The 16,489-nt window shown below is 35.7% G+C and overlaps 1 protein-coding gene across 1 annotated transcript in view; it reads left to right on the top strand.

Annotated features, from left to right (window-relative positions):
• TSGA10 (testis specific 10) overlaps window positions 1-16,489 on the top strand; it is a 21,346-nt gene extending 4,857 nt beyond the window's left edge. Inside the window, 12 exon segments of the mRNA XM_085588469.1 lie at window positions 184-359; window positions 546-652; window positions 3,026-3,140; window positions 3,143-3,176; window positions 4,557-4,672; window positions 6,529-6,861; window positions 7,257-7,349; window positions 7,352-7,450; window positions 9,437-9,459; window positions 11,521-11,717; window positions 12,038-12,081; window positions 12,084-16,489. Of these exon segments, the coding sequence (XP_085444595.1) occupies window positions 184-359; window positions 546-652; window positions 3,026-3,140; window positions 3,143-3,176; window positions 4,557-4,672; window positions 6,529-6,861; window positions 7,257-7,349; window positions 7,352-7,450; window positions 9,437-9,459; window positions 11,521-11,717; window positions 12,038-12,081; window positions 12,084-12,289 (1,543 nt within the window). The 3' untranslated portion in view covers window positions 12,290-16,489.

Genomic DNA, 16,489 nt, shown 5'->3' with positions numbered 1-16,489 from the left:
GTCAGTTCAATAAAAGTTTGTAAGTGCTGTCTTGAGTTAAAAATGCTTTCCTGAATCAAAGAATATGTGCACAAATGATTACTTCATCTCTGATATTACATAGTTTCTGGGATGCTCTACATTACCAGCCACAGGACCCAGTAATATATTCTATGTTTCTGTTATTCTATAGTTTTAAAAACTGGCACGGAAGGAGATTTCCCAGTTTGCCAGGAAGTTATAAAATGCCCCAGGACTCCTAAAAGTTATCACTCATGTGACAGCTCAAGCTGTTTTAAGACACATGCAGATAGAAAGGGATACAGCACTGTCGTATTTCCGAAGGATGCCTACAGAACATGATAGCCTCAGGGAGCAGTTACAGGTTTGATTCTGTCCCATCCCACCTCAGCCCCACCCCACACATTATTTAAACATGAAAACTACCTAGCAGTGTAATTAAAGTTGCTAAGGATTTATCTTCTCGTCCTGAGAATTAATTGCTTTACAAGTCTGTGGTGAGTTGAGACTTGTTTTATATGTGCTTTTGTTGTTGGGTTATTTGATACGGATTTCCCAAGAAAGTGTGTTTAATGAAAAGGCTCATTTGGAGCAGAGAATTGAAGAGCTTTAAATTACTATTCACGATACAAGGGAAATTATTTATGGAATTGTAAATATAATACAGGTGATGTTCCTGGTTAATCCTGCAGCACCAGCCAGACTGCTATCAGGAAACAGCAGGCTGAGAGCCGTGAATGTTATTTACCAAGACTCTTTCCCCCTCTACTCTGCTCTGGTAAGGCACCACCTGGAGAACTGTGTCCAGCTCTGGGGTCTCCAACGTTAATAGTTACATGGACCTGTTGGAGGCCACGAAAATGATCAGAGTGGGCTGGCGCACCTCTCATACAAAGACGGGCTGAGAGAGTTGGGGTTGATCAGCCTGGAGAAGGGAAGACTTCAGGGGCATATTTTGGCACCTTCCTGTACCTAAAGGGGACCACCAAGAGAGCTGGGGAGGGAGTTTTCACAAGAACATGTAGTGACAGGGCGAGAGGGAATGGTTTTAAACTGGAAGACAACAGGTTTAGATTAGATACAAATTAGAAATTTGTGACTGTGAGGGTGGTGAAGCCCTGGAACAGGTTGCCCAGAGAAGTTGTGGATGCCCCATCCCTGGAAGTGTTCAAGGCCAGTCTGGATGGAGCACTCAGCAACCTGATGTGAGCAGAGCAACCTGCCCATTGCAGGAGGTGTGGGACAAAATGGTCTTTAAAGTCTCTTCCAACTAAAACCATTCTGTGTTTCTGTGATTTTAATATTGTACCAAGCTTAGGCAGTGTTACCCACAGTGATCTTATATCCAGATGAGAATAGGTTTGTTTCACCTGGAGTAGAAGTGGCTTAAGAGGGACATAAGTCCTACCTGCCAGAAGGTTTGACATCAAGAAGTCATTAACAGACTTTTTACTCCAGTGCTTGGTGGAAAGATGAGCAACAATAGGCAGCCATTGAAACTAGAAGAGTTCAGGCTGAATACAAGGAAATACTTGCCTCTCATGAGGGCAGTTGAGTAGTCCTCAGCCTTGGGGATTTTCAGGGCTGGACTGGACAAAGCCCTGAGCAGCCTCGCCTCAGAGCTGGTCCTGCTTTGAGCAGGGGTTTGGACTAGAGACCTGGAGTCTATTCAAATGTGAGTTCCCTTATGACTGTGTATTACTAAGACCCAATGCCTCAAAGCTAAATGTAATTGCACTGTTCTGGCAAGTCGTATTTCATATGGTTTTAGTTACTTGTGTGTGCAATTGTTTGCTAATCAATGGCACAAAAAATAGAAAATGGAAACCTTAATAAAATGAATATAAATCATAAATTTACTTACAGTCTTGGTTGATTTTTAAATAAATAAATATTGATTTCTGCTGTATATCTTTCTTCTAGATCTTGTGGTTATAAATTTTGATTTATCTTCTTTTTCTGCCTCAGCCTTCTAAAATCCTGATAAGCTTATAAATATAATACCACAGTTTATAATATTAAATGGAGTGCATCGATATGAAGAATACACTGTAGGCTGAAATAGCTCAGAGTAGAAAATTAACTTTAATCACACACCTACATTTGACATGTAGTGAGTATTGGGAGCCCTGTTTTATGTACATCATGTTATTTTTTCAGTTCTTTTGGTACCCTTTGAGGGTGATACATCAACGTGAAATTTATGGCACTAGTATTGAAGAAGCTACTGTATACCAGAAGCTTACTGACTTAATCTTTAGAAGCCTGTACTTTGATTATAGTAACATAGAAATTAGTACTGAAAAATTTGGTAAAGGAGGAGAGGGACGGGGTGAGAATTTTTGTACTTTAAAAGATGTGTTTCAAATAATTTAGCAAGGACAGTCCTTTGAATGTTAAGTGTAAGTATTTTAATAAAAAGATAGAGGTTTCTTTAGACTGAAGATTTCTAACCAGCTTTGCTGGAGTCTGTGGAACAGGTTTTGGATCTGTTATTTGTTTTAGCTACAGACCTGAAGGCCTCATGGTGGTAACTTGGTTACATAGTGCTTTATGCAAGCATTTTACAGTGATTTCTCTACTTAGTTATTGACATAGGCATGCAACTTAATAGAGGCCTAAAGCCATTATTTGTCATGTTGTGTCCCAAACCATGATTTCTCCCTTCATAATGGTGTTTTCTTCTATGCTATTTTGTGCTGAAAATTTTTAATGTTGATCAATGACAAATATTTTTTGTCCTTGGGCATAATTACCAACCAAAAATTTATATGAATAAATGAAAATATTCCCAGAGATCTGAAAGATGGGAAATTGATTTACCTTCAAAAGAAGTGAAAGTCACATTTCAAGTCTTTGCCAACTACCTTCAGTAAACTGAGTCAGGTCTTGAGTAAATTAAATGCTTGGACATTTCTTCTTCAGCAAAAGATTTGTGCTAGAAACAGAGTAAAAATTGAAATAAATTATATAAATCAGCTTTTTTTTTTCCCCCTCAGCTGTTAATATTTGATTATATTTATAGTTAGATAGTGAACAGTTAGAACAGATGTCTAAAGTGGCACTGATGAAAGACACCACTGAGTCTTTAGAAACTGAGATGAAAAGATTGACAAGAAAAGTACTGGATTCTGAAACTGAGTGAGTTGACAGGAAGCTGACTATGCTTCTCTTAAGTAAAAGTATGTCATTGCATTCATCTGACTGGTAACATCAGCCTGTGTGTTGCCACAGCAGGCCCCCGGCTGGGTAATGATTAGCATTGACTCCATGATTCTCAGAAGGCTGATCAATCTCTTTATTAGTCTGTTCTTAATAAGAAGCCAATTGCTTTTATAGACAGTTACAATCCAGCTGGACCTAACTGGTCCTCCAGTCTAAACACCATCACCATTGGTCAATTAAGAAACCACCCTTTGGTAAGCAAATCTCCGTAACACATTCCACATGTTCACATCAACAGGTGCAGCAAGTGAAGATAAGAATTGTTTCTCGTTCTTTTCTCTGATCTTCTCACAGCCTTTCCCAGAAAGGCCTGGGAAAGTTGTGTGCCTCTCTCTGTAGCCAAAGAGCTGCTGCCACACCTATGTTCACTGGTTTTTGTAACTGTTATATGGCTCAAAGGGAAATAAATTTATGAAAGCTGCTTATGAGACATCCTTATTTTGGAATGAAATTGTTTTCTTCATTGCCTATTTATATGTAAATGTTCTTGTCTTATTGATATGATGATATGGTGGAAACTATCTTCAGTGAAAAAATAAAATTCACGTAATTTAGAGTTAGGAGCTTTCTGTTAGAAACTACAGGGATTGATGGGTTTTGGTAAATAGTATATGAATAATTTTATTTTTTTTTTTTTAAATAAAAACGGTGAAACGTGTAAACTAGTGACAGTCATGTCGTTAGTTTTAAAGATTAATTTCTTAGTCTTGGAGCCTTTTCATGAGAGGAAGTAAAACTGAATCTTTGTGTAGGTCTTCTGGTCTGCTGCTCAACTGGAGTTCCCAGCCATGCTCAGAAGCACAGTGGGACTAGACTCAATCAAAGCCTTTAGAGAATAAAACATATGTCAGTGAGTGCTGCTTTATAATAAATTGTAAGATTTATGAACACTGTTGAAAACTAGGCGCTGTTACTAAAAGATCTTTTTCTTTACACCCCCAAACCAAACTGATGATTCTTTTCAGTTTCCTGAACAGTGTGAGAATCACAAATATTACTACATTTGAACAGATAACTTGGTTATAACTGAAGCAGGTCAGGCATTCCAATGGATGTCCCAGGTGATGTTTTTATTTTAATTATTTTTGTGACTTCCTTATAATCACCTGTTGCAAAGAATTCTTCTTACTTTTCTGTAGTCCTTTATGCAATTATTCAGAATTTAATACACTGAGATTCAAGATAACATTAATGAAATATCCCAAACAGTCTAAAATAGATAGAAAAATTCTCAATTTTTCCTATCTTTTGCAATTCTAGTGACATTTATAAAAGAAAAAAATAGTATATCCGTGTCTGAATTCTCCTGTTTAATGCTTCTGCTTTTCCAGTTTATTGAATGAAAAGACAGAACTGAGTCTTTCATAGATTCAGTGAAGCCTTGTGAAGAAAAAACTTCAAATGCAACTTAGTTATAAGAAAATTATGAATTTAGATTAAAAAACTGGTGAATAACAGATCCAATTTTTATAATAAAATTCAATGGGCTGATTTTAATATTCTGCAGTCATCTTTTTTTTTAATGGGTTGAAAGAAAAGGCATTGAATGCAAATAAATAAATAAATAAACTTCTGAAAGTTTTAGCATTCTGAATGCAAAACTCTTGTTTTCTTTCATTATTGAAAGGTTTTTGCATTTTAAAATTACGTGACAGAGGTCTGGTAAGTTTCAGTGACAACACATACTGTATTTATGTTTCTTCAAGAGCCGATTTTGGATAGAAGATACTTGAAATAGTGTGTTATAATACAGCCTTACATTATCTACTGTGTTTTTTATCTCTGTGCAGTTCCTGGTGAAAGTAGTTAAAATATTTGAAGTGTCATCTCATGCACACGCAATACTCCTGCACCAATATGTTTTCCATGCAGATAGAAATCTAGCTTAATACATGTAGAAGTTAATAATTTCTATGGTGATGTGGTTTTCTTCTCTTTCTTCAGCTTCTCGCCTTCACTTAATTTTTCTGGTACTTGATCTGTGAACTTACTCTACTGCTCACTTGACTTTCTCTTCCTCTAGAAGTGCTACTCAGTTTTAAAGGAGTAAATTAACTGTACTTGATGTCAGATATATAGAACTTTTAAGTCATTAAGGGTCCCTTTTAAGTGAAGAAAAGTCCTCCAGGAGATTCATTCCACCCGAGTTCTTTAAGTGATTAGTTTTAGCTTTCTCCATTATAGAGGTAGTATAGCTAATGGCTTTAGATCAGGTGTTTAATTCTTTGTTGAGATCACTTCCCTTCTGCATAACTTTTCTCCCAAACATTCTAATTTTTTTAAAGTGCCCTCCTAGAAAAGGTGAGGTTGGTAGTGGCTTTGACTCCCAAAGGTTCACCAGGGAATCACTTCTTCACCTCTTCTTCGAATCACGCTTTATAAGGATGATATCAGCTGGTACAAAATGCAGCTTCCTATTGCTCCCAGCTACATTTGAAAGTTTCACAGTTTTCTTTGCAATACCTGGATGCTTGTAGAAGCAGTTGAAAACAAAATGTCTCATAGGATTAAGTACTTTTTGTAGGATTGCCTCTAGAATATGTATTAGCTCCTCCAGGCTCTTCCATTAATTGAGCTGATACTCCAAGTATTAGAAGTATTATCATTATTTGTTTGGGTTTACTGGAAAATTTCCAGAACACCTTTCTCAGGAACTCACAGCCTTTTTGCAACAGGAATGGGGGTTTCTCCAGAGAGCCCTCCCCACACTACCACACTTCCCCCAGTTTTGCAGCTGAATTCTCCTAGTAATTTTTGCACAGAAGAAGTTTCTAAACTGTGCAGTTCAAGACAGCCTTTCTGCAGTTCTTTTTCCTTCTTCTGTTCACTTTCTCAAGCAATAATTCTCAGAAGTTCTGTGTCTGTTCTCCTAATACTTGTGGCTTTATTTTTCCTGATTGGGAGATAAGCATTTGATTAAATATAATGTAAGCAATTCTGTAATAATTAAATTACTTAATTTTTTATCTGTCTTCTAGTTTTAAAAATATAAGCTTTTAAAAAACTGTAATGTAATAGAGATGGAACTGATTGAGCTCTGCTTGTTAAATGGGACAACCTAGATGCTAAATAAACCATCTGTTTTTTTTCTTTTTAACTGCTACATTCCTTTACAGTTATTTTTCTTCTTTTTAATAAGATTTAGCATTATTTATAAGTAAAAAAAATATTTCTCAGAAATTAAAAATTTGTTTATAAACATACACGTAATTTACATTTCACACAGCCTTTAAAAATGAGTTAATAAAGCTGTAGACCTTAGATTCTTTTTTTTTTTTTTTTTAAGGTACAAGCAGTGTACTTAAACCTTATGGAAAAACCTTTCTTCATTGGTACTATATAAAAAACTAGCAAAGTACCAAACTGAGTTTGATGATATGAAGTTGAAAGCACAGGATTCAAACGGAGATATTTTCAGGCTGAAGCATGTGCTGAAGTCTAAAGTGAGTATACAGATTAAAACTGTTGTTTTTTTAACTAAAAATTACATTTTTAGATATCTCCATAGAAGAATTTGCTTCCTAACCAAAACTCATTTGCATTCCCTTAATTTAGTTTTAGTAGTTTGGACACATTTTCATGGCTGTTTTTGCAGTACAAAATTAATGTACAATACTTCATTGTGGTTTTACATATATATATATATATATATATATATATGTAAAACCACAATGTATGTATATATATATGCATATATGTGTGTGTTTATTAAACTTAAAAAGTCAGACAGGGAATAATACAGAGACCTGCAACTCTTTTCTCTTTATTATTTTATGGGATTAAAATAAAAAGAAATATTACTGTGCTATATTGCTATACTTTGTCTAATGTTAACCTAGCCATTCTTAACAGATGTCTATTGATCATTAAAATGTACTCATCTTGGACAAAGCTCTGATTCTTGAGAAGTCTCTCAATGTTTTCACTAAATGGCAGAATTTTCAGTAGAAAAAGTATATCCAATACCAAATCTGTAGATCTATAAATATCCCTATTTTTTTGAGCTTACTGTAAATTATTAAATAAATAAGCTTTATGTGTTAGGAGGGAGAACTGTGAGTTCTTGGAGAATTATCACAAAGCCTGTGAACAAGGAAGTTGTGAAGCAAAATGCCATGAAAGAGAAACAGGCTTTTCCTGTTGGACTGGCACTGATCAGTGCAGCCTGAGAGCCACAGTTGGAAAGGAAAAATAGAGTCCCTTGAAACACAGATGGAGCAAATGAGTTGAAATAATTCTTTCCATAGTTCACCCTTGAAATGGTCTGGTAATATTTTTAAATTATGTATAATGCCACTTCTATTTCAGGGAGATTTTCCACCATGCACTGTATGCATTTTACTTTATATAATAATATTATCAAAATTCCACTAGTCACACTTGGGAAAAAAATATTTTTAAAAATTTAAGGAAAGCAAAAAAATTAAATGCTCTCATGATTTGGAATCACTGAAGGCATTAAGTCATACACAACTCCACAGCACACCTGAATCATATCCTGTCATATTCCTGTCCCTGCTCTTCTTGCTTTGAGCTTCTTAGTCTTCTTTCCACTGTTTTAGATGTCCCATAGAGCCTCTTCCCATTTGAAAATCTGAAGAACTTAAAGAAAAATTAATAGTGTGGTTTTAGAAATATGTTGTGAGCATATAAACATGGTTTGGGGGATCTCTAATATTTGTTGCAGATCACCTCTGCTTCTTGAACATCACATAAGCTGCTGAGGGCTACTCAAGAACATTAGATACTCTAGAGGAATCAAAATGTTGCTGTTAAGAAAGTGAATGAGAACACAGCAATAATAAAACAGCACAGGAGGGTGGTGTGGCAGATTTTGGCATTCCTTGAAGAGACAATAAAACAGGTACATGGTTCTAATTTGTCCAACAAGCCTGAAACTAGCAGACATTTCATCCTTCTAAGTCCTTCCCACATGCCTGCTATTAAGTATAGGAATGAACAGGCTTCTTCATGAACACTATGTCAACATATTGGGTCAGAATTCTAAATGTCATATTCCAGTTCATACAGTTATATGCAAGGCACATATCTAAAACACAGAAGTTTGTATTCAAAAATCTTAATGTGCTCAGCAGATCTCTGTATTCCTTTTTTTTTTTTTTCTATGTGATATGCTCCCATAAAATAATCTTTTTGGATGTCATTTCTAATAAATCCTTCAAGCAAATCACAGTGCCTTACTTCTCAGTTTTCTCTGTTAACCTCCCACACTCATTCTGCCACCCACTGAAACTTAAGGAGTTGAAAGTGGCTGACCAGGAATACTCCTGGGCAAAGTACAGGCATTTTTCAAAAAGGGAAAACCTAGGTTATGTTAATTTGAAATGTTCAAAATTCTTAATGCTTTTAGTAAGACCTGCTTCTGCTGCCTTGTAGACTCCACTTTAATGTGACACTCATTAGTCAGGCCTGAATTTACAGGTGACAGTGGTATAAATATGATTGACAGAATCTCAGCATTCACAGATCATCTACATACAAAACCAAATTTTATTGCTAAAATAAGAGGATCTCATCTGAAAATAAAATGCAGTCCATGGCAGAATTTTCAACCTTATTAGCTCTGTAATCTAGGAATAGAGTTTAAAATGCCAGAAGACAAGTTTGCTGTCAGAAGCAAGAACTCTTCTAATTTTTATATACAGGAGTAATTTAAATAAATAATTTTAAAGTTTACTGTAGAATAAATTACTGCAGCATCTTAAAAATTGCCACAATTATATAGAGATATTTTGTAGGATTTTGTAAGTTATTTTAATTTTTTAATAGAGTTTTGTATTGCATTTCTGTATCATTTAACAATAGAAGCAGCATACAAGTCTCTTATTTCTGCCTTAAGCAACTCTCTTGTGAAAATGGGCAGAGGGCCTTGAAATATACATTTGGAGAGAGTCTCTGTACTTGAAAATGTCACATCTACACCAGAACTTTGCATTAAACCAGATGCAATCAAAGAACAATTAAATTAGCATTTAATTTCCACAGAGAAGGTAGAAAGGGTATGTGAAATATATTAGAAAAATAAGTTTATGTTAATGTTAAACTTAAGGGATCCAAATATACTTTAGAGTAATGAATGATCACGTTTTAAATTTTTTAAATGTTTAACTTGGCATTTCTCATGAGCTTACTCCTCAAAGTGTATGAGTTGAACACTTTTTGAAAGGGACACTGCCTCACTGCTTTGCAGGATTTTACTATGAACACTCAAAAGTGAGGGCTAAAAATTACTGTTCTTTTCAAGAAAGATACCTTCTACATCTAGTCACTAGATAAGCAGTATAACTGGAGCAGATTATTAGCAATGAAACTTGGTGGGAACTTTAGAATGATTGACTATTTTAGGAAGTATCAATATCTTTTATATTTTCTTAATTCTCCTTAAAAATCAGTTTTTGTTGACCTTGATTTTTACAAAACTACAAAAATAATGTGTGATACATAATTTTTTTAAAGTTCAGTTTGGATAAACTTTGAAAAGTTGTTCATACACACGAAGATTATTCAGCTATTTTCAGTGTGACTCTATTACTGACCTATCCATCCTCTACTCCAGCTGAGATAATTTCTTGTTCTTTATAGGCTTCCAGCAGTCTCTGTAAACCTTTATGTATTTTGGAAGCACAGTGGGTAAAGCTGCTGTTTGGTAGTTGGTTTCGCATTCCAGCCAAATGTGTGTGATGTCTTTTGTATCCTTGGGAAATCCTCTATGATTCTTTTGATATGGAAGAGTTCCAGCATATGACATTTATCTGAAACTTTTATGAGATCTAATATGGCTCAGCCTCCCTGGATCCTTCTGCGAAGGGTATTGGTGGCACTGTGGAGAAGAGCAAGTTTCGGAAAAGAAAACTGCAGAAATGAGAATTGGAGAGTTGGAGAAAAGTCAGAAGTTGGGAAATTTAAACTGATTTTTCTGTATCTTTCAGCCAGTAGTCTTTCATTAGCCATGTATAACCTTCAGATAAGGCTCTTACTTTACACAGTATTCCAGTGCAGAATCTGCCTTATTAGATTGCAGCATATTTATATTCAGAAGTGGAAACTAAGCCTGATTCTGAATAATATTGTTCTTTCACTGTTTCTAATACAGTTTATTTTCCTATATCTTCTCTGTCTACAGTTTTCAGTATTCTTTTTTTCTGAAATACAGATGTAGAATATCAAAACTTTTTCTGCAAAGCAACTAGATTTTTGAGTGACAGTTCATAGAAAATTGGATCTTTCAGAATGAAGAAACCTTTCAGTTTACTTTGGTAAAGGAAAAAAAAATACTTTTGTTTCAATAAATTACAAATGCTTTTTTCTTTTTTTCCCCCTTCTGTTGGCCTATGATCTGAGTTCTTCCAGTATCTTCCTCCTTTGAATACACAAATGGTTATCTTCTGAAATTTCCAAGAAATGTGCTGGAGAGGTGGAGAATTTGTTAAGATGTCTCAGTTCATAGATTTCCCATGACCTTTGGCTGAGCATTGTTGTGCTTAATGTAAACTAGGCTTGAGTAAAATACAGATAAAAGTGTTGCAGCACCCCAAACAGACTCAGTTAGTCAGACTATAGTGCGTACATGAAAAAATGAAGGGAAAATAGCATCCAGTTTACTTATGCTAAGATTAAAACAGGCAGTTTTCTTTGTCTCTGTAGCTGACCCAACTGATTTTTCTGTTTCTCAGTCTCTGGAATTATTTTTTCAACGTGTGTGTGTAGCTATGTCTCCGCTATATCCATTGTTCCCTCTGCAGTTAATTATATTAGGTTTTTTGGGTATTCTTTTTTAGGTTCTGCAAAGATATATAGATATTAAACCTCCTTGATTGGATTTTATTTGTTTTCCCTTTCCCCCCAGTTTATTCTTGATGCTCCTGTAAGTAAAATAAGTGTAATCTCACTCTGCTGGTGATGCTGGTACTGTTTTGTAGTACCACATGTTATTTCTTGCGTGCAAACAATTCATCAACAGCTTCTTGCCTCAACAAAATGTGAAACTTCCTTCCTCTTAATTAATGTTTCCGTCTACAGGATCCATTGATCCATATATTTCATATCATTTTCTCATTTGTATCAAGGATATTTATATTAAGATATATGCTTTGGATGATTTTATAAATCTTACAAAAGATTTTGACTGGGAAAATATGAAACTACCCACTCATTTGCAGTGAAAATGAATTTTGTCATTGATCCCATTGATCTTTTTTTTTTTAAGATTACCCCAATAGTAAGCCTGATGGACATACATACACCTGAAACTTTAAAATCTTTGGTTATCTGCAGAGCAATTGTGAGCCGAACCATTCTGAAACAGAAATGCTGAGAAAACAACTGGGAAATGAAAAAGCATCTATGAAAAACCTGGAATCTTCACTTGTGTCCAATTGTGAGAATGAATTTCAGTCACAGAGAGCAAACCAAGAGAAAGTCTCTGAAATTCAGTTTCACAAGGAACAGCTTCCTTCAGTAGAAAACAATCTGTGAGTAAATGACAAGGACAGTATTGCAGTTTTTCTCATTATTTCCAATGTATTTAAACAGATGTGGTTTTATATCTAGCTGCATTTTCAAATGGCCAATGTGCCTTGACTACATTAATAGCAGAAGATACCAAAAACCTCTTTGGATTTCTCGGTTAAACCCTAATAGACTCTTCTTTATAGTGTTGTATTTTGCTCTAAAAAATGTTCTTAATCTCATTTGCATGGTATAGCTGTCCATTTAATTTTGAATAATTGCATGTGGCTACATGCTTAGAGAATTACAGTTACTATCTAATTAATGTGTATGGACTTCACAGTGCTGTGCAGAATCAAGAATTTACTCACCTCAGAAACAGAGCAACTCAGAGTCAGAACTGGATATCACCAAAACACAGCTGGGGACTGAGCACTTTGATAGTCAAGTATATGTTTTTGTACTGTGCTTCCTGCAGCTAATTGGGGTGAAATGCAGTATACTACTGAGACTTAGGCTAATTAGTCAGATAAAAAACAAAATTTGGGTTTACACTGCTGTACATGTCCTGTGTGTTCAGAGACTATTAATGTAACTAAATTTAGTCTATTCAGCTGTTACACATGCTGTCTAAATTAGTTGTGTAGGTTGCCTGTATAGCCAACAGAATGAGACAGTGAGATTAACTACCCTCTGGAATGGCCTGGTTTAGGATGAGGTGGGTCACTTTCCTGAAGATATTCATCTCTCTTCACTCATTTGTACTGATGGCTGAACTGATCTATAGTGAAAATCCAGGTGACTAGCTGTTTATCCAAGTGCTTTAGAGCCTACTAATTCTCTGTGCCCCCGGAATGATTTTCGCCTGTGCCAAACCCTATTTTTCCAGGTGCTACTTGAAGTTCTGTGGGTGGTTCCCAAATAGCAGTATGACAAATACATGTATTTTTTAATTTTGCAAGAAGAGAGTTTAACAACATATAGGAACTATTTCACATGATTTGACCACAGCACCAGAGACTGGTCCCTGTCCTGCTTCTTGCATTAATTTATGTAGTCTTGGTGTCTTACAGAGTTTTCTTATATTTGAAAAAACAATACTTCTCTTTCATGAATGTATTGAGGATAAAATATTACAGTTTTGGGTATTATTTTGAATACGTAAAACCACAATCTAAAAGAAGCAGAGTGATGTGATTATTGCACAAGTCTGAGAATGAGGTGTGTCATTTAACCAGTAAATTGTTGATATTCTGTTCTCCCGTAAGTAAGGATCAAGGGTCTGAAGAGTACATCTTTGAGATTATCATCTTCTTCATGGGAAGAAATTAAGCATCTTCTCAGAGCCAAAGTATTTTTCTGCCACTAGCAAGTGAAAAACAGAAAATTTGCCATATAAGAAAAATACTATCATTAAAGTCAGTATCATGTTAGTACATAATGGAAGCAACAGCTGCGAGTAGTAGTGACTGGTTTGGTTTTGTTGTTAGTTTGAAGAAGTGGGTATATGCTATCCTTTTCATAACAGTAGATGGACTAGTCATACTTATTTACTGCCTTAGTGCAGAATGAAATAATGCCTGAAATTAGGAGGTGGAAGTGCCAACATTGTCAGACCTTTAATAGGCACCAAAACAGTGATACCAGGAGGCTTCATCCATCAGTCTGGCTTTCTTTTTCTTTCTTTACCTCCCCATCCCTCCCATCTCTCTGACTGCAGAAGGAGTTTGGACTCCCGTGGAAAAAACAGGTTTTAATTATTGTCCTCCCCTGGCTATGATGACCAAGCACAGGGACTGTTGGGTTTGCTGCGCTGTTGTGGCTCAAGCAAGTCCTTTTGTTGTCCCTAGATCCAGCTCCCTGGGCCAGTGCTGAATGTGATCATTCCCCAGCAGGCTTTAGTTACCTCCTTCAGTGGTCCACTCCACAGGTAGGTCTGTGGTAATGGCTGGGCCACACTGAAACCCAGGGGTTGTTGTAGCCACCCTACCCAGTAGCTTCCCAATCCAACACAGACTAGATTCTCCTTAATGTAAACCACTGACAGACTGAAACCACGATCCCAGAGATCAAAACTTTCCAGTGGGTTATCCAATCCCCACATACTTCCTTCCCATACAGCCAGATTCGGGAGCTATGGATTGATCTAATATCCAGCCCCATCTCTTGCACTCAAAATAACTGGACTTCCATTTTGCAACTTTCCCACTGGGGATTCCAGCATCTCTTAAATATCCATCAGTTTCAGGGCACTTCAGTAGACTCTAGTCCACTGGCCTTGCCAAATCAAACAGCATAGGAATATCACAAGCAGCACTGTTCTTACTTTTGAATAACTTTATAACTTTAAAATTAGGCTCTTCCTCCCTGGAGATGTTTATAGTTTTTAGTTTTAAACCTGCATTTATCATGGATATCTTCTGTCTTTCAGGGGGAATTGAGACAATGGATACGTAGAAATAAATCTCAGTAAGGGAATAATACAAAGAGATTCACTAATGTGTCTTTCAGAGAAGAATATGATGAAAACTACATTTCCTTTTAAAATAAAATTTAGATGCTGACAGCATGCATAAAAAAAATATTGCCAGTGGAGGGAGGAAGAAGTCTCAGTTCATGACTTGCTTTTGAAATTACTATGTACTTCCAAGTTTAATTTGTTCACTGAGATTATTTCCTTTGGCACTTGACTAATCTTTGCTATCAAAGGCTTCTCTAAGTATTAAAAATGGGTCCCAATAAAATGAGACAAGTTTCCTCGGGTCAGTGAGCTGGTTCTGGTGCCCTTAGGAAGAAAACACAGTTGTGCATGACAGCTATTTTTTAGCTACTGCTAATCCTTGATTGCAAGTACAGGGAGTCTTCATTCCTCTGATAGAACTGTGTCTACTCCTCCTTCATCTGAGTACACTGTAGCCCTTAAATTTGTTGAAAGAAACATTGTGTCATTTGGAACAGTTTCATTTACTTTTAATTACCATAACACTTGATACTTGAGAAGAGGAAACAATCCGGTAGTCACCACACTGATACTAACAATTATGGTGCTTTTTCTAGTTGCATTTCTCCCTTTAGAGGGTGATAAAATTCCACTCCAAGAAGTAAACTTCTTGCTTAATAACAAATGAAGACTAATCTTCAGCAAGCTAGATTAGAAATTCAATTCCTATCTTGCTTGATGTTCCTTTCCTCCCCCCCCCTCCCCCCCCCTCCCCCCCCCGGTTTTGTGGGACATTTTTTCTTGGCGTTCTGTTCTTTTGGTTTGATTTGAATTTTTTTATCCTGGTTGGCCTTATGTGACTTTTGCACATGCCTAGGGTACAATGAGTTTAAAGACTAAAAATAAAGTAAGTGAGCCAGGTATGTTCAAAATTTTCAGACTGTTTTAAGCTAAATTTGTCTTAATTAAATCAATGTAGATTTTGCATGGCAATGAACTCCATTTTTCTGTTTGGTCATTTTTCATTTTTAAGAATTCAAGATATCTAATTAATATGTAATAACTAACATAATTAATAACTTATTTTCCTTGTTATATTTTTTGCTACATGGGAAGGACTAAGGTTGTTTCATACTTACAGGATCCTGGAATTCTAGAATGGTTTTGGTTGGAAGGGATGTTAAAGACCATCTAGTTCTAACCTTCCACTAGACCAGGTTGCTCAATTACCTTGAGCACTACTTAGTTACTTGTTTATGCTAAATGGTTTTGGATTGTTTGCATTAAAAAAAAAAAAAAAAAAAGCAATAATTACTGAAACATTAGCAGTCTGTGCTACATTTTAAAAGCTTCAATTGAAAGAATTTATCAGGTTTCTGTACTGTAGTGGTACAAGGATGAATGAAATAGCCTGTTAGAAAAGGCTGTCCTAAAATAGAGCAGAGATCTGAACCTGGAAATGTCTGCTTTGTATAAGTGATTTACATTTGATCTGCATATTTGCTTTAATGTCCACAGTACTAAAGTTCTTGATAAATTTATGTCAAGAACTTAGAGTGTCAATCAAGAATGAGATGGAATAGTAGAAATATATGAAGTATCTATGAATGATGATTTCCCTCTCAGCTAACTCTAGAAAGATTTAGAAAATTCATTGAGACCACAAAAAAAAAAAAAACAAAAAAAAAAAAACAAAAAAAAAAAAAAAACCAAATGTAGAATATTGCCTGAGAGTAAAAGCAAGAATATTAATGCAAATATTTGGGTGTAATAATCATCAGCATAACAGAATTAAGACTTTAAAAATAGATATTTGGGGAATTGATGAAATACGATCTAGGTGTAAATTCCTGTTAAGTAGTGTACTACTATTCCAGGAGGGTCCTCCTGGAGAGGAAGTCTCATTTTTCAGACACTGTAAGAGAAGTCACCAGGGATTGAAAAAGGTACTGTATAAACAACTGCTAGAAACTGAAGAGGCTTCTTCCACAGCTAATTTTTGACTCTGCAGTATACATGAAGTACAACGAGATAGTGGTGTTGGAATCACAATTAATGCCCTTCCTTGTCTCCAGCTGCTATTTCAGCAGACAGTCTGTGATGGGAGATGAGGCAGTCACCTTTTCATTCTGTGGAGGATGTGATATCTGAAGTAAATTGGACAGTGACTTTTTCTTATTATTCCGTCTTTCTCTGTCTACTTATTGTACCAGAGTCCTTGCTCCAGTAAAGTGAAAAGGATGTGCCCTGCACATCCTTTGTGTTGCAGAACTGGTGGGAAAGACCTTTTCTGTCTGGTTTTCTTAAGTGATAGGAGTCCAATGCTATGACATTTTTATACAATAAAATCAAATC

This window comes from Lonchura striata, chromosome 1, assembly GCF_050655825.1.
Source record: "Lonchura striata isolate lonStrDom1 chromosome 1, ASM5065582v1, whole genome shotgun sequence".
Classification (NCBI taxonomy): Eukaryota; Metazoa; Chordata; class Aves; order Passeriformes; family Estrildidae; genus Lonchura; species Lonchura striata.
This window is presented reverse-complemented; position numbering and strand designations above follow the sequence as displayed.